The sequence below is a fragment of the Fonsecaea multimorphosa genome (assembly GCF_000836435.1).
Source record: "Fonsecaea multimorphosa CBS 102226 unplaced genomic scaffold supercont1.5, whole genome shotgun sequence".
NCBI classification, from domain to species: domain Eukaryota; kingdom Fungi; phylum Ascomycota; class Eurotiomycetes; order Chaetothyriales; family Herpotrichiellaceae; genus Fonsecaea; species Fonsecaea multimorphosa.
In genome coordinates, this window is record NW_015971639.1 from 177,777 (window position 1) to 201,605 (window position 23,829).

At 53.2% G+C, this 23,829-nt stretch overlaps 8 protein-coding genes across 8 annotated transcripts; 4 read left to right on the plus strand and 4 right to left on the minus strand.

The window, feature by feature from the left end:
• Positions 1 to 192: 192 nt before the first annotated feature.
• On the minus strand, positions 193 to 2,621 carry Z520_03263 (uncharacterized protein; the record flags this gene model as incomplete). Its single annotated transcript, XM_016773776.1, has 3 exons — positions 193 to 2,186; positions 2,240 to 2,267; positions 2,322 to 2,621. The coding sequence occupies 3 exons, from the start codon at positions 2,619 to 2,621 to the stop codon at positions 193 to 195; spliced, it is 2,322 nt and encodes a 773-aa protein (XP_016634722.1).
• A 4,511-nt stretch (positions 2,622 to 7,132) lies between these two features.
• Positions 7,133 to 9,738, minus strand: Z520_03264 (uncharacterized protein; the record flags this gene model as incomplete). Its single annotated transcript, XM_016773777.1, has 2 exons — positions 7,133 to 7,249; positions 7,303 to 9,738. The coding sequence occupies 2 exons, from the start codon at positions 9,736 to 9,738 to the stop codon at positions 7,133 to 7,135; spliced, it is 2,553 nt and encodes an 850-aa protein (XP_016634723.1).
• Positions 9,739 to 10,606: 868 nt separating this feature from the next.
• Positions 10,607 to 11,791, plus strand: Z520_03265 (uncharacterized protein; the record flags this gene model as incomplete). Its single annotated transcript, XM_016773778.1, has 1 exon — positions 10,607 to 11,791. One exon carries the CDS (start codon positions 10,607 to 10,609, stop codon positions 11,789 to 11,791), a length of 1,185 nt encoding a protein of 394 aa, XP_016634724.1.
• Positions 11,792 to 12,588: 797 nt separating this feature from the next.
• Positions 12,589 to 15,405, plus strand: Z520_03266 (uncharacterized protein; the record flags this gene model as incomplete). The annotated part of the gene is made up of 6 exons (XM_016773779.1): positions 12,589 to 12,843; positions 12,902 to 13,542; positions 13,694 to 14,755; positions 14,814 to 14,952; positions 15,009 to 15,217; positions 15,282 to 15,405. The coding sequence occupies 6 exons, from the start codon at positions 12,589 to 12,591 to the stop codon at positions 15,403 to 15,405; spliced, it is 2,430 nt and encodes an 809-aa protein (XP_016634725.1).
• An 866-nt stretch (positions 15,406 to 16,271) lies between these two features.
• On the minus strand, positions 16,272 to 16,694 carry Z520_03267 (uncharacterized protein; the record flags this gene model as incomplete). Its single annotated transcript, XM_016773780.1, has 1 exon — positions 16,272 to 16,694. One exon carries the CDS (start codon positions 16,692 to 16,694, stop codon positions 16,272 to 16,274), a length of 423 nt encoding a protein of 140 aa, XP_016634726.1.
• An 822-nt stretch (positions 16,695 to 17,516) lies between these two features.
• On the minus strand, positions 17,517 to 18,548 carry Z520_03268 (uncharacterized protein; the record flags this gene model as incomplete). Its single annotated transcript, XM_016773781.1, has 1 exon — positions 17,517 to 18,548. One exon carries the CDS (start codon positions 18,546 to 18,548, stop codon positions 17,517 to 17,519), a length of 1,032 nt encoding a protein of 343 aa, XP_016634727.1.
• Positions 18,549 to 20,823: 2,275 nt separating this feature from the next.
• On the plus strand, positions 20,824 to 21,726 carry Z520_03269 (uncharacterized protein; the record flags this gene model as incomplete). The annotated part of the gene is made up of 1 exon (XM_016773782.1): positions 20,824 to 21,726. The coding sequence occupies one exon, from the start codon at positions 20,824 to 20,826 to the stop codon at positions 21,724 to 21,726; it is 903 nt and encodes a 300-aa protein (XP_016634728.1).
• Positions 21,727 to 22,152: 426 nt separating this feature from the next.
• Positions 22,153 to 23,176, plus strand: Z520_03270 (uncharacterized protein; the record flags this gene model as incomplete). Its single annotated transcript, XM_016773783.1, has 4 exons — positions 22,153 to 22,225; positions 22,276 to 22,672; positions 22,723 to 22,875; positions 22,927 to 23,176. 4 exons carry the CDS (start codon positions 22,153 to 22,155, stop codon positions 23,174 to 23,176), a joined length of 873 nt encoding a protein of 290 aa, XP_016634729.1.
• Positions 23,177 to 23,829: the final 653 nt, after the last annotated feature.

Here is a 23,829-nt window from a genome sequence, read left to right on the forward strand (position 1 = left end):
GTTGTCCGAAGGTTGAGTATACACAGAGCACGAAGGTCAAAGTGTCCGCTCCATTTGAGGCGTCTCTCAAGCAGCTCAGGCTTTTTGATCATTCAGATTATCCGTCATCTGTCGTCTCGCATTTGGGCGTGAGAATGTATCTTTGCCCACAAGGCGTCTGCAAAAGCCCTGGCCATCAGTTTCAGTCTTGTCTCAAGAAGTCGAGTCAGATCGCTTGTCTCTTCGTTTCAGAGGGCCTCCTTTTTCTGACACAGCTCCCGACATGCTCCCTATTGGCCCATCACTGAAGTTTCCGCTGGTAGGACTGAAGCTGGGATTGCTTGCGCGGTCACTGAGTCCACCACTGGTGTCACTCTTTGGGCTGAATTGGCCATCACTTCCCCCCGGTCTTCCAGCCGATTGAGTCCGAAGATCTAGCTTTTCGAAGATTGCCTTCAGGTCTCTGACGCTGGCAAGGGACTCCACGCTGGCAATCGTGTCGCTTTCATGCCTTTCAGTAACCACTTTCCGGATCTCTTTCAACATGGGAATGTTCCCTTCATCATTGGGGAGCCACCAGTTTTCCACTGCTTCATTTTCGCCAACCTCGTCGCGCGTCAACCCCCACCTTTCGGCCATCTTTTGTCGAAAAGATGGCGGGAAAATGTAGCCCTGCCTTTCTACAGCGGCAAATTTTCTTCGTGCCCACATGATATGTCGGGCATCTTTCTTCAGGAAAACTGAAGCAAGTCCCAGAGGCGCATGTGCGCCCAAGATGGATCCGTTTGGAGCATCCGGCCACCGCTCCATGGCCTCATAGATCCGGCACTGTTCCAGACTTATCTGCTCCAATTCAGGAGGCATCGGCTGCTGAAGCATCACTGCAGTTTGGTATCTCTGCAACAACTCAATACTGTACCAATCGATCCACATGAAGTTCAACGGCCAGAGCGCATCTTTGAAAAGGCCCCCTGGGGCATAAGGATTGACAATGTCTTCTTCGGTCAGAGGTCGAGTCTTCTCTACTGGGAACTCCTGAACTCTGTAGTATTCGTCGTTAAACAATTCGATCTGGCGTTTCATAGCCTCGACTCTCCCAACAATCTCGCTATTTTCGGCGCAAAATGTCTCCACGCCGATTTCGCGTTTTGCAAACTTGGCGAACAGAGCAGCCATATCCATGCCGATCAGTCGATTCGAGGAGACAAAGTATGCCATGGTGCTTTCGATGTCGACATCCATCTCGGGGTCACTCTCGACCTGACTGTGGTACCATGCAGCGTTCGCCTCGAACCATTGGCGATCCAGTCGCGTCTCGTTGCCCGCCATGAGACCGACAATGACATCCAAGCGAGCGATCCAGCTGAAGATACGTCTCCCTAGGTCCGTCTCCATCATTGTCCCTGGGGTGAAAAGATCACGCACCATGGTAAGAGCGGCACGATGATGGCCCACTAGGTTGACCCAATCGCCAATATATTCTTCGAATGTGGCCAATTGCAAAACAGTAAGCAGAGTGGCTTCGGTGACCTTTGTGTTCTTCTCCAACGATTTCCTTAGCATCGACAGCGACCTGCTGTGGTACCCCAAAAAATGCGACAACTTGGGTTCAGGCTGCTTCAGCTCGTAGTGATATGCAGCAAAACCGACGGCGGCATATAGTAGCGGCTCATAGGTCAAGGCAAGGTCGATAAACTCTGCATGCACGAAGTCCGTCGGGTCGAGTTTGAAGAAATAGTGGTAAAAAGTCATATACTCTTGCTGGAACTGCAGATACTTTTGTAGATCTGGCTTCAAGGACTTTATCTTTCCCTGTCGAGCTTGCACTTCTGCAGAGTTACCAACTGTGCGCAGTGATGACGCGGGTGTATCATCTCTTGAGCGAGCATCCGATGCTTCGCTCGATTGTGGACTGGTCTGATCCTTGATGCCGGACGATGTTTCTGACGCATTCTTGGCTTTTGTGCTGCGTGCCACTGATTGGCCGCTGTCGCTTCGCAATGGTGGCGGTCGTGTTGTCGTCGGAGACAGAGGAGACTCGTCTTCCTCGCTTTCGTCTTTTATTGTGGGCAACCCAGTCATGCTCTCATCTTTGATATCATGCTTCGCCGCTTGGTCCTTGGTACCGCGACCGTCACTTTGCTTGGATCGCTTCGAAGACGACGTCGTCTGCGGAAACTCGCATTCACGATTACCCTTCTTGCATCCTAAGGGGGAGCAGTCAGTGACAAGTCCTATGGCAGGCGGGAGAATTACATACTGTCACAGATCGGCCTAGTCTCATCGCACTTTGCCAGGGATTAGCAAGGGATCGGTAAACAGGACAAATTCTAGCATCGTACCTTTACTCGTCTGCTGCGGCAAGTAAAGCAACCACTGCGAGTTCGACGATGTTTGACAGCGGAAGACTCCATGCTATTTGCTGGCGCCGCTGCACGACGGCCACTGAGAAGGCTTGCCTGCCTGTCATAGAGTTGTTCGGTATTGGTAGGATTGTACCAGAAGGCAACACCGTCAAAATGAGTTGGAGGGCCTGACAACCGGGAATATGCTGTGTTAAAAGTGCCATCATAGATCGGATAGGTTGCATCCAGTATATTAGGCATTGGCATATTCATGCCATGGTCGTAGGGGCCGCTCATGCCTGGATGCGCAAGTTGCACAATTCCAAATGGCTGGTTGTGACACAGGACAAGAGGTCTTCGCCAGCAGATAGAAACAAATAGTTGCTGTCGTCCTCGTGCACTCGCTCACAAAATGCCGTACCCCTGGATGGGCTTCCTGGTCACCAATACTTTCAGGAGTCTAACCACTACTTTGTGGTACGGAGGACCTGTCGCCGCGACAAAAGCGTCTTGTCGAAGGACAAAGGAATGACGATGCTGGGAATTGCTTCAATCGAGCTTGGTGTAACAACAGCTGATATTCCATACGCTTGTCTCAGCCCAATCACCAGCGCTTGCCGTCCAAATCCTCCAAATCTCTCCAGCCAACAAGGACCTGTGGGAAAGTCTCAGGCGCAAAACGAAGTGCGTAGGAGACAAGCAGCTTCAGCACGGGCCAGGAATTGACAATGATTTAGTGTCGAGTTGGCGGCAAATTTTTCAAAGGCGTGATATGACATCGAAGAGCACCAGTGGGACCGAAGGAAATCCAGGCAGATCTCGTTGAGTCTCGCCTCACATGCAACCACACTGAACCTGCTCTGGATCAGTGGGTTGCGATCTGGGCAGCGCACAAGGCGGCAAACTTGGTCTGCCAGGCAAGTTGTCGGAGTTCGCAGATGCCAGTCAATGCCGGCTATGACGCGGGTGACCAACGATTATCAGAAGATCAGCCAGACCGTTTGAAGCATTTGTTCGGTTTGAGGGGAGAAAATGTGATGTTGATTTGCATCCGGGCTTGAAACGGGAAGGATATGCGCAGTACAAGGTGCAAATGTAGGTGTTTCTAGACACGGGCACAGGTTGCTATTGTACCACCGAGCTTGGTGGTTGTCCAGAAATGAAGAGGTCAAGACTCGAAGGTTCGAAGTTGGAAGGGGGACCCCTCCTGGCTCTGTTGTTAGGCCCCATGCCCGAAGAGTAGCGAATAATTGCAAAAGCGCTATACCGCGACGGTGGATTCTTGGGCAGGACAGGGGTCCTACTGCTTGCTCCAAGCACACTTTGAGGTGGTGGTCAAGTAGTAGTGTCGTCAGACGTGAACTCAGACCCAGCACTTGACTGGGGTTGTCTGAGGTCGATCCCGAACGTCGATCAATGGGCGGCCCACCAGGCGTCCAGAATCGACCACAGCCTGCATGGCCCTGGTCTTAGGAGCCCTAAGGCAGTCCACAAGCCATGCAACTTTGAAGCCGGTATGAACGGCGGAATCGGAAATTTCTGGGATTCGGCACAAACCACAATCGCCCCCAAAAGAGAGAGCCGCACCGCAAAACACATGGGTGATGTTACTGCAGGTACAGCAAAGTTATCATTGAGAGAGGACTCTCCCCTAGTGGGAGCATCGTATGTCGAACCTAGGATCTGATCTGGAGGACAGACGATCGCGAACTTTAGGAGCAGGCAGCGCGGGCATCTAACGGCAATGATACCCAGGGATGCGAGCATCCGACACATTGTGGTCGCAGTAACTTTTGTCTAGAACTCGTGCAAAGGTGGAAGGGGGACCTGGCCCTGGCAAACCATGCCTTGTAAGATATCCATGGCTGGAACCCGAATCATGGCGGCAGAAGTAAATTGGCTTGCCCCGAATTCGGCCTGTTCATGCTGGACGGCGGAAATATCGGTGCAACTGTGTGCGTTTACCTCGTACGGGGTACATGACCCATCAGTTTCCTCGTCTGGGATAATGCATCGCAGCCAGGGGGGATCATGTTGACGAAGAGAGTAAACCCCACAAAGTCGTCTGAGGCGTCTGGTCCAAGAAACTCTTCTACTGATTTTGGATGTGGCCTAAATAATAATAACGCTGGCGGACCAGGGTATGTAACACCATCAAACATGTTCTTGTAAGTTGATAGTATACGGGTGCGGTCAGGATCATCGGGTCCAGGTTTCTGATATCAGTCCAACTCAGGGGGTTCAATCAGCGGCCAAATAATGGGCACAGCGGCTTTGGACTTCGGAAAATGCCTAGCAAGCCTCAGCGGCCAAAGCTAAAGCCACGTTTCTCGGTCCGTACAAGTTGGCTGTTGGACAGCTGCTCCGGCGGGCTCGTCCATGGACCGGTTTGCATCAGTGGCGCCGACCTGGCAGCTTTTTCTGGGCCATGGAAACGGTAATTGATGTGGAGTTGGTCGACATTTTGACCCTGGGATATCCTCGACTAGCCTAGATTGTGCCCATGGTCTGGGGCCTCGGGAGGAATGCTGCTCTGAAGCAGAATTACGGAGTAGTTAGAAGCAGCAGGGACGAAGGGGGTTGCGGATCCGGCATAGGCCAAGTCCTAGGCAAGTTGGGGTTATCTGGTCGATCTCCTGATCTCCTGATCTGTGTGCGGGTTCGCTGTACTGAACGGCCCCCATACCGTTGTAATTTTCAATCCTCTGGATCATTGACAGCAACTTCCTAGCCCTGTGTTCAGGTATGGTCCCATGCCTGCTTTGTATGTTTTTGTTCTCAAATATATTGCGACCGAGAATGGTACAAGGGGAAATCCCAATGTAGAGGAGATTGCATTCTGTGGGACGCCCTTGCACGTCTGCAAGTCTCTCCAAGCACGAGTACGAGGATGAGCCGGGTCGATAGTGATAGGGCTTGACCTGCATCGCCGTTTCCTCGAGGGGCGGGGAACGGGCGAAAGAAAGCCTGCGAAGTGCTCATTCTGGCTCCTCTCCAGCTCCACTCCATAGCGGGTTGATTCGCTCACCCTTGGACCGGGTCAATAGTTGTCAGAACACGAGCGAGGCCAATGTGCTAGCATCAGAAACGGCTTTTTAGTGTCGATAGGCGTGTCAAACTGGTCGGGGACGAAGCTTCTCACGCCCAATAGTGGACGCAGTATTTGCTTAGCCTTGTTTTCGGGGATGCACAGCTTCTTCTCTGGTCACTTTTCACCGTGGTTGCAGATCCTGCAACCACTGCTGTCACGGCAGTCGGAAAGCCCACTTTTTTCTGCTTTACAAGCTTTGCAAGCTCTGGCCTCGAGGGAGTTGCTTGTCCGCTGTCCCGTAAGGGCCCTTCGTGACAAAGCCCGTTGTCGCCCGGCAGAGGGATGGATTCTTGTCATCTCAACCGGGTGACCCGAAACACAGTGTGTACTCCGTATTCTGCACCAACCCAAGTCCATTGGCCATACAGAGGCATGGTCAACGAGTGACACGGCGGCTTGGCTTTTGAGAGCGCCACTGGTTGTGTCCTTTTGCATTTTTGCACCCAATGTCGTCCTTGCGCCGAGTGTTTCCGTGGGTATACCCACTTGGAGGCAGAAGCCACCGTGAAGGTTCAAGGAGGGGGTGGACGGCCGATTCGGAGGGCTCGAGCAGTAAGGCAAACATGACTCGCTGGCAACTTCCGGACGCACTCAGTCATCTTTGATCTCGATGAGATGCTTATCAGTACTACACTTTGAAGCTTTATTCTTGCTGCCTAGACCCCGTGTTTCTGTGAGGGACGCAAGTGGGAAAATCGATGACGACGGCCCAGACTGGCTAGTTAGGGATGCTTGTCGGGGAGAGTGGGTGGGAGGAGAGAGGACAGGGATCGCGGCGTCAGGTCCAGGTCAGTTGGAGGGGAGGATTTGTAGCTTGAGGAGAAGAAGATTGACGACCTTTGTTTCAACTGGAGCCGGTGGGCTCTCGATGCAGAAGTAAACTGGAAGAAGTCGAATGTGAAATTACCACAGAAGCCATTGGTTTTGTAGTGACTTGCGGGTTCTGTATAGTTGTTTCCACCTCCCATGTGCCTGCCACCTCCCAACGAAGAGCTTCAACTCACCTCGCGCACAGTCGTGTCAAGTCTCAGTTGCTCTCATCAAGTCGCACAAGTCGTCCCCACAGACACTTAGCACGAATCGATTCCCATCCCGGAGGCGCGGCAAGGCTCGTATCGAATCCTCGCTTGCTGCTCCAATGCAAAGTCCCGTGTTCAAAATCCCTTGCCTAGTTTGCGGACCACGAAAAAGGCATCTGAAGTAGGCATTATTAATTTGATCAGGAAGGACGACAAGGGCGGGAATATAAACCGAGACAATAGTGACAAGGTGCTCCGTACTCGGTATACATCTGTAGAACGTGAGACTCATACTCATTCCCTGCGTCACGGAAGGCCGCGACCTCTGATTAGGAGCCAGCCCCTGTGGTGATCCTTACATACACGTTCCCATTGAGATTCGTCTCCGAGCTTCCCAGCTCTCCCTCAACCAACACCAAAGCCCTGGCTATGTAACAACGCAAGCAAATTTCGTGTGTGATCAGAACGACCCAGATCCATGAAAGCAGCTTCCAATAAAGTGGAAGCCAACCAGCTCCGGCTTCTCCAGAGTTCCCAGTCTGTAAAGACTGCACGATCCCGTCGAGTAGCCTTCTCTTCGCCATTGCTAACCCAAGTACGCCAAACTGATAGCTTGTTCCAGAAAGTGCTCCAAGAAAATTCGTAAAGTGTCGTAAGCTTCTGTGCAAAGATCTCAGACGCTCTTCTCGACCGTCTTGTCATGAGGTAGTTGAGGAAGCTGTTCCTGCATTCGTTGTGGAAGTAGAAGACGTGCATTTTTCCTGCACCCCCTGGCCACGGCACATGGGACAGCTATTCCGACCAGTTGTGAGCCACTGTAATTAAAGTCAGTAAATCGATGTGTACGCAGTCCAGGAGACCAACTCACTTCGTCGATACATTCGCGGTGGTAGACGTGCTTGCATTTGTCCAAACGGCGGACTTCTTCTGACTCTGCGTAGTCTGATAAGCAAATGAGACATCGTTCTCCCATATTGATTATGAGTGATGACTGATCGCCATCTGAGACGGATTCCCCAAGAAAGCCGGAGCCTTGGACGACAAGCCGGAAGACTCCGCCAGCTGCACTCACATCTTCCTGAGTTGCAACGGGTGGCTTGACAGGACCTAGGAGAGTTGACAACATCTGCATGTCCTCATAGGATGGATTGTCAGTAAACAAGCTGGGCATAGCAAAGGCAGGATGAGTCGCCGAAACGTTGGTGCCCACAACGTAGATCAGCCAACTTCGCCCAGCCCCTGCTGGCGGAGGATCCGGTTCCACCATCCCATTGCGTCTTGCCGCACCCGACCCCAGCTCCGGCCGCCGGGCAAACTCAGAGTCACTTCGTCTTCGTTGACGAGCGGTGTTGAAAGAAGGTTCTGGGACACGGCTGTCGGCATCTTCTTGCGGACGATCCTCATCGAGTTCGGAGAGCTGCTGATTAGGTGCCGCCGATGCTGAGGATGGTCGTCGAATTGGAGTAGCATGGCCACTTCTGATGTCTGCCGGAGTCGAAGGGGGAGGAATGGGACCGGGAGGAGTTTCTGAGACCAAGGTAGAGGAAGCACCTGCCTCGGGCGTGGTAGGGACAGTCTGATCCGAATGGCTGGACAAGCGGCTGGTCTGTGTTCGGGTGCGTTGATGTCTCTGCGACTCATATTGAGCGGGAAAGCTGAAGTTGGTCATTGAGTGTCGCCGGGTGCTTGATCTATTCCTTCCATCCGAGCGCCGAAACAATGCCCCAGAGCTTCCATTCCGTAGAACATTGGCAGGGGGCAAGAAAGGCAGGCTCAAGAGAGTGTCAAGACTCGGGCCTAGCGTACCATTCTCACCGCCAGTGCTGTCCTGGCCGTGGGGGAGGGATCGGACCCCAACAAGGACTAAGGTTACGGACCTATCGCTTTCACCGGGTCCTGCGATAGAATCCAGATCCATCTGGTCAACATCCCGCGATTCTGCTTGCGAAGCAATGGGCGAACCATTCTCGTCGTTTGGAAATTGGAATACTCTCATAAAGTTGACAGGCGGCAGATCGCCGTCCGCTGCGTTCACATCGATGTTTTCTCCAGCCTGGGCCGTCGCCGCTTCTTGAAGAGTTTGTACAAAATTTTGGATACTTCCATCAAAAGTGTCACCACCAATGTGGCGGGCACCTGTAGAACCGGCTGTGGCATGACCTGAAAGTTGGGCCGCGATAGCAGCAGCAGCGAGCTGGAGGACTTGTGAAAGAGGCGGGTGCTCTCCTCTTCGTATGAGTCTTGTTGACCGTGAACGAAGGCCAGGCTGGAAGCGTCTAATTGTGCTCATTCCCGAAGTTACTCGGGGCCCGGCGAGGAGGGTCCGAGCTTCAGGCTCAACTGCATCGAGCTCATGAGGAGCATCGTCATTTTCGTGACGTTGGTCAGCGGAAGCGATAGATGGAAGGAGATGATCAGACTCATCGGCGAATGTCACCCGGGTAGGCCGCGAAGGAGACTCTCGGCCTGCCTGACTAGACTGAAGTTGCTCTGTGGACTGCCGGAATAGACTTGAAATCCGTTGAGAGATTGACATCGAATCCCGAACTCTGCTGAACCTGTTTCGATGCCGTAAGCCAGAAGCGGCAGGCTGGGGCAGCTCGCGCAGATCACCATCCATAGATTCTGGCCATGGATCACTCGCCTCGGGGTGTTGATTCACGCTTTGTAGAGCAGGAAACGGTCCTCGAATTGCTCGTCGTCTGGTTTCAGTTCGGTTCTCCCCTCGTCGTCTGATGGAACCCGTGAGTGACACTCGACTGTTCGAATCTGAATTCGGTGGCCGCTCGTAAACAGACGGGCGCAGCCTTCCTGAGATTCCATGACGCAACGCCTGGCCCTCCTCTGCGGTCTCTTCTCCGCTGTTTAGCAGACCTCTTGCAACCGAATCTGGAAGCAAGCGTGATCCCAATCTTGACATTGTTGACCTTCTCCTGCTGGGGGATTGCGACAGTATAGGTGTCGCGATGGCATCTGCATCTGGCATGTCCACATCCTCTCCACCTACCAACGGTCTGTTTTCCTGTTCGTACTCGGTCTCGGAAGGCAAGGACGACGAATGGCCTGCATTCGGACGGGATGTGACTGACTCGGCGGATCGATGGCGTCGAAAACTGTCGTAAAGGGTGCTGGCCCGCTGGCCTGCGATCCTTAATGACTGGGCATTCCGTCTCGCCAGTCGCGAACCCATACCCTCCGCGCCTGTTCCGTCAACTGCTGTTCCTGCACCAGCCGGCGTATTCCTTGTTTCCTCCATTAGCTCGTTATTCGCCGAGGCACGAGGAGCCGATGTGGCGTTCCCCATGTTTGGAGGCCGGAAGGTATTCGGCCTGCGCAACAGGGACAAACTATTGTGGTGTCATGATAGAAGAGCAATGGCTCTGCGTGGCTTTGTCGTCAGTCTTAGACCGAGCTATTTGGCTTTGGAAAGATGTTCACGTCGTAGAATGAGAGAATCAAGGCAGAGGGTTCGGTGGGTGGCCAAGGTTGTGGTCGCTGTCAGCAACCGGAAAGGCTCATCAAGACTCTTTGAATCGGTCTTTATTGGACGGCTAGTGGGGACGCGAGGACCGAGGTGGCAAAATGGAATCGGTGACAAGGTCAAGGGACACTGAGAGGCATAGAAGAGTTCACAGAAGAGTGGTTTGGTTGATCATGGAGAAGTCGAGGTTGGGTGTGGTGTGGTGTGGTTTGGTTCGGTTTGGATCCAGGAAACCTTGAAGGCTGAAGTGCTGGGCAGCGAGCGCAGCCAACAAGCCAAAAGCCGCCCCCAGAAACCAAGGCACGGACTTTGGTCACGATTCACCCTTCACTTTTGGCCTCTAAGGACATGATCAAACAACAAATCCTCCGGTCCAATAATAACATCGAGGACGGCTCAAGTACATGCCTCGACCAGCTCCATGGTTGTCTTTGTTATCCTGTATCGTGTCCCTCTACCTATGACTCCGTATGTCTTTGCTATTGTGAGATCTTCAAGTATCTGGCTAAACCTCGACGCGATTACATCACAGCAGCACATGAGCCCAGTCCGACGCTACTAATAAGGGAATCCCCTGATCACGCGGGCTCGGGAGCCATTGTGATGGGCACGCGATTATACACCTAGACGCCTACGAACTTGCGCTTCTCCCCCAATAGCCCTACCTTTCTCAGGGACACGGCAGGCAACCATGCCGCACATATTCGTGCCGCCTGTCGCGACGCAGCGGGCTCATCCTGCAGCATGGGAATTATCGTCGGGAAAGAACAAGCGCAAGAGAATGAAACCTCAGAAAAATGATGCTGCACAAGGCGAGGAAGAAGCCAGCCAGACACTGTATGGTATAAACAGTCAACCTGAGACCGTTGTTAATCTCGATTATACCGCTGTTGTGTCTCCGGCCGAGAGACTTCAACGTCTTATAGCTAAACAGCCGCTGGACCAGCCTCCACCATCCTTCCCATTTCCACACGCTGCGGTACCTTTGCACAAGAGGTGGGCAGCACGAGAGGGACTTGATGAGGAAAATGATGGCTCCCAAGCGTCAAATCTGTCGGACAGCTCACGATCTCTGCACATTCAGCATCTTGCTGCCTTGACTACAATACTCCACCGGTCGCTCCTCGAGGAAGATTTCCCTCGTGCTGCGCGCGCTCTAGGCTTGATCTTCCGTGAGGATATCGTCAGCAAAAATGCTGCCGCCCGTACTCAAGGGTATATGGGCATTGCGGCTGAAGTGCTTCTGCGTAATGGATCTGCCAGAGAACCGACTCCTGACCACAGGGGTTCTACGCTTCCATTCACGCATGAGGGTTTCGCAAAAGCCAAACGCTTTTATGAGCGACTTATCGTTAGACATCCTTACCACAAGTCATGGCCCGAGGCTGTCAATGCTGTTGACTATTACCTCGCCATGTTCAACATTTGGATCTACGTGGTGCAGGCCCAGTATGCAGCCAAGTCAACCGCGCATGAGGACGGCGAGAGTGATGTGGAAACCGTCACGTCTTCTCCTTGGGGATCACACAAGAAGGTGAGAGAACTTGAACAGGCTGATCAAATCGCATCCAGGATGGACACTTGCATGGCGACTGTTCCGTACATGGATGAACCCGAGCTCATCAGACTCCGTGCAATGGTTGCGCTTTGGGCAGCTGATCTCCACGAAGATTGTGCCTATCTCTCTCGGGTCGGTGGTGTGAACTCTGTCGACATGTCGTTGGATCCGGATTCTCCGACAGCACCGCTGAACGACGACCAGTCAAGCCAGGCTTCTGACCATGACGAGCACAGACGCGAGGCTGCTCGGGCACGTGACAAGGCGCGCGACCTCTTGTCAAGGCTGGAAAGTGAAGCGAGAAGCGACGGAGGATGACCTGCATCGCGGCATCGCCAGGGGCCAGGACCTGGCGATCCCCACTGCACCGCCGCTCCGGGCACCAGGCTTTTTGCCTTTTGCCGTACTCCGTACACGGTCCATGAAAACGATCTCGTTGCCCTGCAGCTCACGCAGCTCGCCCACCGCCCACTGCCCACAGCTGGCACCCGCTGGATATCGAATAAAAATTACCCAGGGCCGAGTTCCTCTGATCCGACTGCATTGGTTGTCGCTTTAGCTGTCCAACACGTGCACCGAATTCTTGTCTTTCGTTCGAGATGATGCTGCCCAAGCTTGTGTCTTCCGACTCGTCCGCGATAGGATCATTGAGGCCCACGCGCCAAGTTCTCAATGATGATTCGTCCCCTGGCGCAGCTATCAGACAGCTTTCTCACCAGAGTCACCACATGGCCTGTGAGCTTTTTCCGACAAAGTTCATCCCACCGAATTTTGACGGCCTCACCTGCAGCCCCGGCTCTGGGTAATCTGGCCTGGCTCTCCTGGCTCTCCCCCCAAGGGGTTACTTCTCGAGGCTCTACGGCGCTTGTCCTTGCCATTCAGTGCACCATATGCCCCTTTCCAACCACCCGATTCGCGGAAATTGCTGTCTGTGGGTTATTCGTTGCCCTGTGGTCTCCTTGGTCTCCTTGGTCTCCTTGGTCTTGCGGTCAACACATAAACACCAGAAAATAATGAGGGCGATCACGAGCTCCCTCAGCATTCGCTCTTCTTCTCTTCTCTCTCCTGTCTCCTACTTGCAAAGTGTCGTTGTTGTTTGAATTGGTCCAGCAACAATGGCACAATTCAACTACGCAGAATGGCAGCGTCTCAAGGACTTCCACTTGGAACTTGGCTTGATTGGTGTCGGTTTCTCTGTCCTCGTGACCATCCTGGGCGTTGTTTTGTATAGGCTTGGCGGACAGGTCACCCTCGACAAGCTCATGGCCAATCCCTACATCAAGTTTGTCTATGCCTGCATGCTTAAGCCTCATGACAGACGAGTCGATCTCGGCCAGCAAGGGGCTCTGGAGAGCTTCTATTCTGCTCAGGTAGGAGGGTCGACTAGTTTGCCGTCCTTTTTCTTTTTTTTACTCATGTTTGCTTCAGGCAAATGTCTATGACTCTACCCGAAAACGCCTCTTGCGAGGGAGAGAGGATATGCTCGCGATCTTGGTTGCGAAGTTACAGGGCAAAATGGCATCCGGAGATGGGCACAAACCCGTGTGGTATGACATTGGTGGCGGCACCGGCTACAATATCGAAGTCATGGACAAACTGGTTGGTATTGATGGCTTCTTTGAGCATGTGTTCCTCGTCGATCTCTCCACGTCCTTGTGCGAGGTCGCCCGAGAGCGAGTCCGTAAGAATGGCTGGAAGAATGTCACGGTCCTGTGCCAAGATGCGAGGTCTGTTGCGTGCGCTCCATCCACGGCAGACCTGATCACCATGAGCTACAGCTTGTCCATGATCCCGGATTTCTATGGCGTGGTCGACATGGTTTCAGGGTTTCTCTCCCCTCAAGGACTGATTGGCATTTGTGACTTTTATGTCCAGAGCATCGTGGATGTCTCGTCGAGAAACTACTGCGGAGGGACCTTCAACCGCCATGTCAACTGGTTCGGTCGGATGTTCTGGCGCACATGGTTCGACGCGGATCGAGTAAACCTCGATGGTGGTCGTAGAGACTACGTCGAGTATCGCTTCGGTACTGTGCTGTCGACCAGCCAGCGCAACTATCCTCTCGGCGGGTGAGTTCCGCGCCCACGTGCTTTCCATCCCATCCCATCCCATCCCATCACAACGTAGTCAATAGGCTCCAGTGATGCGTCTCCCGCGGCGTCAGGCAGGGCCCTTTGTCGTCTCCTTGAAATCTCAGCAACTGACGGTGTGTTGTTGTAGCATCCCATACTATATCTTCATTGGATGCAGACGAGATGCCGAGGCCTTCGCAGAACAGGGCCAGGAAGTGTTGGAGAGACTCGATGCGGCTCTTACAGAATCGCCATATCTCGCCCCCATGCAGTTCAAGGAGCAGCGAAACTTGGACGCTCAGCAAAGCGTTCCCCGGTCGAAGTCGTATGAGTCGGCCATTGTTAACTTGAGCAACGACCTGCCACTGCCTTCAGCTTTCTACCAACAGCACCATTGGAGGACCTACTACAACGACCTTTTGCAGAAACATCAACAATTCGGCAACGAGTATATCTACGCCTTCAATTGGGAAGATCCCAAGGTCGACCGCCAGCTCTTGGGGATCACTCAAGACGACGTTATCCTCACCATCACCAGCGCCGGGGACAATATCCTTGATTATTTGCTCGAAAGACCCAAGCGCATCCACGCAGTTGATCTGAACCCGAACCAGAACCACCTCCTCGAGCTCAAAGTTGCCGCCTTCACCGCCCTCCCCTACACCGATGTCTGGCAGCTCTTCGGCGAAGGCAAGCACCCGGATTTCCGCAATCTCCTTCTCTCCAAACTCAGTCCTCATATGTCCAGCCAAGCCTTCCAGTACTGGCTCAGCAAATCCTACATCTTCTCCTCTAAGGGCGGACTGTACGAGAGTGGGGGGTCCAGACACGCCATCAAGCTCGTGCGATGGCTATTCAAGACATTTGGGCTCACTGCAAAAGTGCGCACAATGTGCAAAGTGGAGACGCTGAACGAGCAGCGCGAGATCTGGCCTCAGATCAGGAATCTTCTGCTCAGCTGGCCCTTGCACAAGACCGTGGTGTCTACGGAGTGGTGGGCATGGAAAGCGGCGGGGGTGCCTCCAAACCAGCACGCCCTCATTATCGACGACTACGCGCAGCGGACGAAGCTGCCACGGACGAAGAAGCTTTGTGGTGAAGCCATCTGGCAATACGTTGTCGACACTTTGGACCCAGTGGTGGAAACGACGCAGATCAGCAGGGATAATTATTTCTATTATCTCTGCTTGCAGGGAAAGTTCTCGAGGAAGTAAGCAACGATTTCACATTGGATCTCGCCGAGCATTTTCTGACCAACAACGAAACAGATGCCATCCTCGCTACCTCGGCGTCAAAGCGCACACGGCGCTGTCGAAGCCCGATGCCTTTGATGGTCTACGTATCCACACGGATGAAATCATGGAAGTGATTGCGAGAATCAGCCCCTCGACGTTAACCATTGCTATTGTGAGTCTCTTGTGCTTCCGATGTCTACCATAGGGCCAGTCATTGACCACCAGCAGCTCATGGACTCCATGGACTGGTTCGACCCCAGCGACAAAGACTCAGCCGCGCTGGAGCAAATCGTGGCCTTGAACAAAGTCCTCAAGCTCGGGGGCCGTGTCCTCTTCCGCTCTGCGGCTCTGCGACCGTGGTACACGGACATCTTTGAGGAGAATGGCTTTACTGTCACGTGTGTAGGCAGACGGGATTCTGGGAAGTGTATCGACAGGTGAGTTCTAGACAATCCAGCTGCCTCATTATGTGAGACCAGGCCCCTCATGTTTTGTCGTTAGGGTCAACATGTACGCGTCCGCATGGATCTGCACGAAGAAAATCGACATCTCGACGAGTCCGATTATCCCGTCCAAGGAGAAGAGCGTTGCAGCCGCCGCCTCGTTAGAGGAGTTGAAGATCTAGGAGGAAGAAACATGCCTTTACACGCCCTCCAAAAGTATTGTTTCATGTCCTACTGCGGCGAAACAAGTTTGTCGAGTCGCTTCGTCTCTCGTCCAATTTCTTCCTGGGTTGCGAGTCAATCCATTATCCACCAAAGGCAAGGGACCACTGGGAGCCTCCTCACGTGGAAAGCGACAGGACGCGACATGACCCAGCAGACTCGATACAAACGAGCAGCTAGGCATGCAATTCTCCCCTTTCCCCATCGCCCTTGGACATCGTCTCAAAGTGTTTCTCCCTCCTGGACCTTTTCCTCCCTCTATAAGTAAAGCGTTACAGATGATCACGATCATGCAGAGCTCGATAGATGATAGCTTGATAGACGGATGAGCGGAGTCATTCGAGGATTGAGAGAAATCATATACCCTCAACACCCTCCCAGATGCGAGTTAGTTTAGCTGAGTTTGCATTCCATTCTTCGACCGTGGAGGCTTTTGCTTTTCCCTCTCCCAGCAACTACCGTTTCGGTCCATTGACGGCTCTCTGGGTCTCATACACCAGCCCCATAACATAAGCCCTCTCTTCCTGCTCGGCACATGAGCACCTTCATCGCTGCTATCTAGATATTGTCGTCGTCTCGCACAGAGACCTCTTACCACACTTCAGACTTGCATTTCCTCGCCTTGACTAAATAAAAATACAGTCATGGTACATAAATGTCATAGAACACACACACGAGCTCTCGCTCTCAGGTTTCCGATTCCAATGCCTCGACAAGTTACCAAAAAGAAAGAGAGAGAGAGAGAGAGAGAGAGAGAAGAGACCACACTCGACCAAACCCCAATGTTGTTATGCAGTGCGTTGCAGGTTTCCTTGCAAGTCCCCAGTCAAGCACCGCCTTCCCGCTTGGCATACTCGTCCTCCATCCTCTCCTCATACTTGCGATCCCTCGCTGCCTGGTCGTCCTCGTCCCGGTCAGTGACATCCTCGATCCTCCCGGCGCCGCCGTCAGTGCCGCGGTCGATCCCCCGGCCACCACCCCGGGGCGGGATGTACGTCTCCTCGCTCCGGGGCGCCCGCCCTGTCTCCTCGGACAGACGGCGGATGTTGGTCCCGTCGCGGTCGTTGCTGGTCATGGTCTCGGTATAGCGCTGCGCGTGGTTCCGGGTCTGTGGATCGCCTCCGCCTGTCGAGCTGGATGTCGATGTTGAGAAGGAGGCTGAGGAGCTGTAGAAGACTGTGCCGTAGGAGTTGCCGCCAGAGCCCTGCTGCTGGCGAGTCGTCGCTTGGTTGGAGTTGGAGTTGGACATTGTGGGTTTTGCCGTGTTATGGGTTTGTCTTGATCTGCCTTTGGGGGGCGTGAGTGTGTATGAATTGAGGGGGCAATTCAGTATTGTCTGGGGGGTTTTGTATATGCCAAAGTCGGGAGATCGGTAGTTAAGTCACATTTAAAGAAAGAATGATGTAGGGAGGGGGGATTTATATATCCTTGGAGTGGTCACGGGGTGTACATTCTGTGTTCAAACCATCTCTGGCGTCACTTTCTCGTTTGCTCAGCCATTCAGAATGCTTGTGTTGTGGTCTGGAGATTTCCTATGGGATGCACTACTTGTGTCCTTGTGCTGTCCTTTCCTGTCCACCTATCGTCTCTGCCGGTGGCAAGATGGCAAGATGGCAAGATCTTCCCCCTCCTAGGCCAGGCCAGGCCACTTCTGGTCGATGATTTGATTTGTACCTCGCCTAGGTAGAGGAAATGCGGGGAGGCACCAGGGAAAAAAACCTGAAAAGGCGCCCCAGTTTGACATCACATGGGGTTGTGAGGTGATGCAACTTGCGGGTTTCCATCGCCGAGCGTGTGTGTGTGCTGACGCCTAAAAGTGTTTCAGTGGCTGAGTTATACTTAATGTCCAGGCCTGTAGAGTTGGTCGGCTAGGATATGCAACTCGTGTATCTAATCCAGATATTACACATGTAGATAGCTAAAGGGTTTATGTAGCAGCATTTGTAGGTATCAGCTTGAGGGAACAACTCAGAAATCAGGGGCGGTTGGTGAGGGGACGAGGAGAGAGCATTCTTGACTCTGAGCAGAAGAACCCATCACTCTGAAATAGTGTTGTAGCAAATTCATTTTTCTATATTGTTCTGTTCCTGTGATCGACTATTTTCTGGGCTACTTCGTTCAGTTGATCCGTCTTCTTCATCTCGCGGAGCCAGCTCTCCGGAATCGCCTCGAAGCCATGATAAGTCCCGGCCAGCCCGCCGCAGATCGCGCCCACGGTGTCTGCGTCGTAGCCTAGATTGACAGCCAGAACGGCCGCCTCCTCGAAGGTGTCCGAGTTGAAAAAGGCCCACAGTGACGCCTCAAGAGTGTCGACGACGTAGCCCGTGCTGCGGATCGATTCGGCCGGCGTCTTCTCCCAGTCTTGCAGTGTCTGGTACTTTCCCAGCCGCTCCGCGAGCACGGGTTCGATGGGCGTGTTGTCCGAGACGTTGCTGGGCAGCTCCTTGACCGACTCGGCCAGGCTGACGGCGAGTTCGGTCTTGGAAGCGCCGTTGAGGGTCTGCAGTACCAAAGCAGCGTAAATCATGCACGCGTGTACGCACCGGGGATGCGGGTGTGTGGGAAGCGAGCTCTCGTGGGCGAGCTGGACGGCTTCCGGCTCGCTCGGGGCGACCAGCGCCGTAGGGAGCACTCTCATCAGGCTCCCGTTGCCGCAGTATTCGTCCTTGCCAAACGAAAAAGTGATCTTTTTCAGGATCGCGCGATGGGACTCTTCCACTGGCGGTGACGAGTCGCGATAGTCGAGGTGGAGGAAGCTGTCCCACATCTCGAGCGCGCTTCTCGTCGAGACGCCAATGTCGAAGCACCGCCCGACCGACGACATGTACCCGTTCCGCCACCATGAGATGTACTTCTTGACCTGATCCACGATGTTGGACTGCCCGCCACACTCCAGAAGCGACTGCGCCAGGCACAGAGTCATGGAGGTGTCGTCCGTGAAACAGCCCGGCGGGAGGCCAAAGTTGTCGTTGGGCAGCATTTGCGTCACTCGATCAAAGGATCCGCGGGGCTTGAACTCGACGGGGCCTCCTAAGGCGTCGCACACGGCGAGGCCAAAGATGGCGCCTTTGACGCGAGACGAGAGAGCGACCGGTGCTGGCATGGCGGAATGGGCAAATTCTGCAGCTTCAGAAGGTTTGAACGGAGGGGAGTGACAGGGCTGATGAACGTCCTAAGCGGATGCAGGTCGATCACCGATCGGTGCTATACTCTCGTAGCCTGGCCTCAATCAAGAGATCTAGATACTGGGGCACTCGTAAACTCGTCGCGGATAACGAACAAGTCATTGAGCCATACCTTTAAGAGAGCGCTGAGCAAAGCAGAGCATACCTAACGAAACATTGCGTCAGTATGACTCAACTTGAGACTGGTGAGATTCCAGATTTCCCAACATAAGAGCAGAGAAATTTCTCTCGAAATAGATGTCGACAAGATGGTGAAAGACACAACGGAAAGCGTTCAATCGAATCTGCTCATGAACGCAGAAAGGAATCTGAAGATACTGCACTGCCCCCCCTCCTCTTCTAGTCACAAACAAACAAACCCTGAAAGGTTCTTCCCCGCCAGAACCCTGAAGCCACAATCGATAAGAACCGATAAGAGCGATAAGGGCGTGAAGGGTCTGGAACTTGCTCAAAGCATGGCTACCTAGCACGCCTAGGTCCCTAGCGAGTCTAGGTGGGAAAATACCCCGCTCGCCCGCTGGCTGGCGGTCGGCCGGCATCTCAGGGGAAGCCAGAGACTTGGACGTGGAATTCAGGGTGCCAGGAAACAGGTAAAGTCAACCCAGTATTGAAGAAACATGGAAAGTGACCAGGATGTTGGCTTCAAGTCATTGTTCTCATTGAAAGCTACGTGTGTTTGTCTGCTCTACCCTGACAACGGCTATCACGGATGTTGTTGCGGTCTTTGCTCAGCCAAATGAGTGTATTATCCAACCATCCCCTGACAGAGTTGTTGTAGCATTTTGTTTCCTTGTCGTCAAAGCAATACGTATTTTTGCAGATGGGATATGAAATGGTGAGCCTTGAGAGGCACCGTTTATTTCTGTGGTCCAGCTATGTCAGATGCCAGTCAAGGGTCACAGAGAATGATGGTTTCTCATACGCAGGTGCATTGGCCAGAAGGGCATGAGCCTGGTGTCCATGTTAGCGAGAGATGTTCTCAGAGGCAAGACGAAGTACTTACAGGTAGAGCCGCAAGAGCAGCTGCAAGGACCTGGATTCAACGAGTCAGCCATCGACCTGCCGCAGACTTCACGCCAGGGTGCATACCCATTTTGTGCTGGTAAGCGAGTGCTTGTTTTCGGGATTAGGATTGGCTTGTTCAAGTTTGGAAGTTGGCGTATGCGGGATGGGAAAGACAGGAGGGATTTCTCGTTGCTGTTTAGAGGGGGGAAAGAAAGAGGAGAGGAAGGGGAGGAGTGAGAGAAAGAAGTCAGCCGAATTTTATCTCCTGAGCGGGACTGCGCTGAATCCCGTGCCACCAGGTGCCAGTGCGGCGATGGTCGTGCCATGGCAGACACTAGACCAATTGCAACTCCCAAGGTCTCCGAGGGTTGAAGGTGTTGCATTCGTGGCAAACAGAATCCTCGTGATTGACCATTCCCTGCTCTTTGACCTGCTGTAGTGCCTCATAGTTGGACCTTGTTGGTCAACCTTTCTCCCGCCTGATCCTGAAGCCCCTCTTGGGTGCCTCTCTAATGCTCAAGTCCTCGCGTCTTTGCCAGGCCTCCCTCGCTAAAGACCTCAACCCATCACCTTCCAGAATCTCAGTCTCAACACACAGCCGTGTCCAACATACCATAGATACTCTTAGCGACAAGGTGAACTCAGACGCTATGCGGAATACCTTGCGGAAAACCGAAAAACCATGCGGAATATCGGAAGCAGGCTGCCGAAATTACTCCATCGATTCCAAACATATAACATCAGCTGCCCTCATCACAGATTTGCAGCTTCCTCGGGCAAAAGATGCTGCTTTCTTCCGACTTGATTGTTGGATCCCATTGGCAGCTGGCACCTCGGTTTGGTGAGTCGCCGTAGAAGAAGCCTTGCACGAGTTCAAACACCTAGCCGCCATCAGTCAGTCTTTGGACCACCAATCCATTGGCGACTCATTTCGCCCACTTCGGAACCATGACTACAACCGTCAGTGTTACATGCTTGTGTGGGAAGAATTCTGAGACACTCCAGTTGGCGTCCCAACTGCCTGTTCCAGTGACACCTTGCTCATGCAACAGCTGCCGATACAGCACCGGTGTGCTGTACTTTTCGTGCCTTCCCCTGGTCTCGAGGTCAAACATAGCGAACGGGCTCACCCAATATAACTCTTCGCCAAAGGTGACCAGATATTTCTGTCCAACATGCGGGTCACCCATGTTTGTCAATGTCCACAAAGACGACAAATGGGGTGTCTGCTCAGGTGTTGTCGATGGCGTGGAGGCTCTGATAGCCTCATCAGCTTCGAGCCTGGAAAGAATCGTCCAACACGAGTTTGTTGGTGATACCAAAGATGGCGGCCTGGCAGTCTGCTTAGCCAGTGTAGACGGTCGTGCAATACCTCTTTATTTGCAGGGACCGGATGGAGCGCTGGTCAAGGACTCGACTAGGGAGTTGTTGGCAAGGGTTGAGGGTAATAGCGATGCCACCACCAAAGGTGAAGTGGACGAGGCCGCAGTGATGTTTGGGAATCCAAGGGGACTACGGGCAGGCTGCCATTGTGGAGGTGTCAATTTCCGCATCACCCGACCCAATGCCCTCTCAAAGCAATGTTCTTCGCCATGGCCCGACTTGCTTGTGCCCTATCATTCTTCGAGCTCAGAAAACCAGGCAGATATCAAGTGGTGGCTGCGTGCAAACGACTCGAAATACTTGGCAGGTACTTGTGCGTGCAGGTCTTGCAGATTAGGTTCCGGATTTCCAATTCAAGCCTGGGCTTTTGTCCCGAAAGCCAACATCCTTCAGCTCGATGGTAAGCCGCTGGACTACAACATGGGGACCCTGAAACAGATTGAAAGCTCCAAGGGTTGTTTCCGTGAATTTTGCAGCCGTTGCGGCGCCACAGTGTTCTGGCATTGTCTTGAAAGGCCGGATCTGGTTGACGTCAGCGTCGGACTCTTGAGAGCGTCGGAGGGTTCGAGGGCAACGACTATGTTGGACTGGTGGACTGAGAGGGTTAGCTTCAGAGAGGAGGCATTTGATAAGTTGCTCATTGACAACTTGGAGAAAGGGTTGCAAGCTATCAAGTTGGCGGACGATAGGGCCTCTGCCGCTTCTTGAGATAGAGGTAACCAAGGTCCGGAATAAAGAGTCAGAGAGTCTCTTCAATGAGGACAATACCGGACCACCTGAGCCCGAGCTCGAAAGGTGCAATTGGTGATGGTCGTGGAACAACAACATCGCCGTGTACGGAACAAAAACGCGTAGGAAGGGTTACGTAAGATCTGACTTATCCCACGCACCTGTTCAGCCCTATCGAGGTCGCCTGTTCCTCAAGCCACAGCTTGTGTCTAAACGGAGGCTGCCATAGTACAAGACCTTCATTGAGTCTGTTAGAACCACGTCCAATTTGCTCAATCATTCCGACGAACTCTGGTCTCCTCCGCTCCACATGATATTGTGATTGTGCGACAATCCAACTGCTCTTAACCTCAGCGGCCGCAGCCAGGCATCCTTTCAGTTGCGGATGTTGACACTGTAGCAAGTATGGCCAGTGGACTACCAAGAAACTCTTACGACGACGATCATGCCGTACTCGAAGATGACTTTCTTAATGATGGTACGGGGATCCAGTTCAATCTCAACGGAACTAAGGCTCACTTTCTGCAGAAGTCGAACCTGACGAACCCTCATACAACACCTCAGATCGCGCCCCTTTAACAGGCAACATCCAGTCGTCCTCTTCCAGCGCACCCTTGAATCAAAGCTACTTGACCTCGAGAATACCCGGTGAAGACAGGCATGCCACACAAAATACCATCGATGAGAGTGTCTGGGACACAGTATCTCGAGACCTGTTCGCGGTATGGGAGAAAATGAAGCAAGTCCTCTACCCAAAGTACCTGCTTGGTGGGATGCTTCAGAGACAAGGCACCGGCATGGGCGATGTCGAGAGTCAAGGAGGAGGACTGGGAAGAGATCTCAGGGGCCTCCTGGGACGCTGGCCCGACGCAGATGGGATCTTGCAAGGAGGGATGAGTGAAGGCTTAAGAGATTGGGATCTATGGTAAGATGCATCCCCCTGTCCACGAGAAGCATTCTAACAGCTGTACTAAGGGGTCCTCTGATCTTCTGCTTGCTCCTAAGCCTCTTCCTCTGCATCCGTGCCAGCAAAGGCCAGACCGACCTGGTCTTCTCCGGGGTCTTTTCCTTGGTCTGGATTGGGGAGGCTGTGGTGACCCTCCAGATCAAACTGCTCGGAGGGAATATGTGAGGCCTTCCGCTGTCCGATCAATTCTATCAATGCTGACACTTTGCTAGATCTTTCATGCAATCCGTCTCCATTATCGGCTATACCCTATTCCCTCTCACCATTGCCGCCCTGCTCAGCGCGCTCGGCCTACCGACTATTGCGCGTATTCCTGTCTACATTGTCCTTGTTGCATGGTCACTGGCGGCCGGAGTTAGTATCCTCGGAGGATCAGGGGTGGTGAAGAATAGGGTGGCCTTGAGTGTCTACCCTCTCTTCGTCTTCTACGTCAGTCTGGGCTGCCTTTGTTTTATTAGTTAGGTTTCAGGAAAGGGATAGTCTATTGTATCGCTCCCATTGCCAGTACTGTATGCTGTTTGTAATGTAGAAGAATGGACTCCATTGGCACGGCCATCGCCTCAAAGTTCGCTGTGACAACCTGACGACATTGCCGTGGGTGGGGCGGAAGAAGAAGTTTATGCCTGTTGTTTGTGCGGAGCAGGGGCCTGCGCATGCCTTGAGCCGCTGCGATCATAGTATCGTCTCAGTATCTTTGTGCCGACCGCACATCCCATTGTCTGTGTATCCATCTCTGACCTGCAGCGCCTACTTTTGCGTCGCTTCTGAAGGATACATTGCACGTTCCACCGCAATCCAACAGCCCCAAAGTCCAGCTGGATATCCTACAACAAGCGTCATCAGTTACCTGATCCCGACCACCAAGCCACCGAGGTCAATCACTGTTCTTGCACCGCCCCTCAAGCCTCCAAGCACCCGAGCCGCAAGAAGCCTCCCTGTCTTCCGTTCGCTTTCGGGGTAAGTAATTGAGGTGTTTAAGGAGATCTAGTCTGGGCTCGTGCGGGGACCTGTGGCCTGACTGGTCTGAAGATTGAGAACTCATCACACATTCATCACGATCAATATCGAAGTCTGCGGCGAGCGGCGGGAAAGAGTCTACAACAAAGGAGGATCCT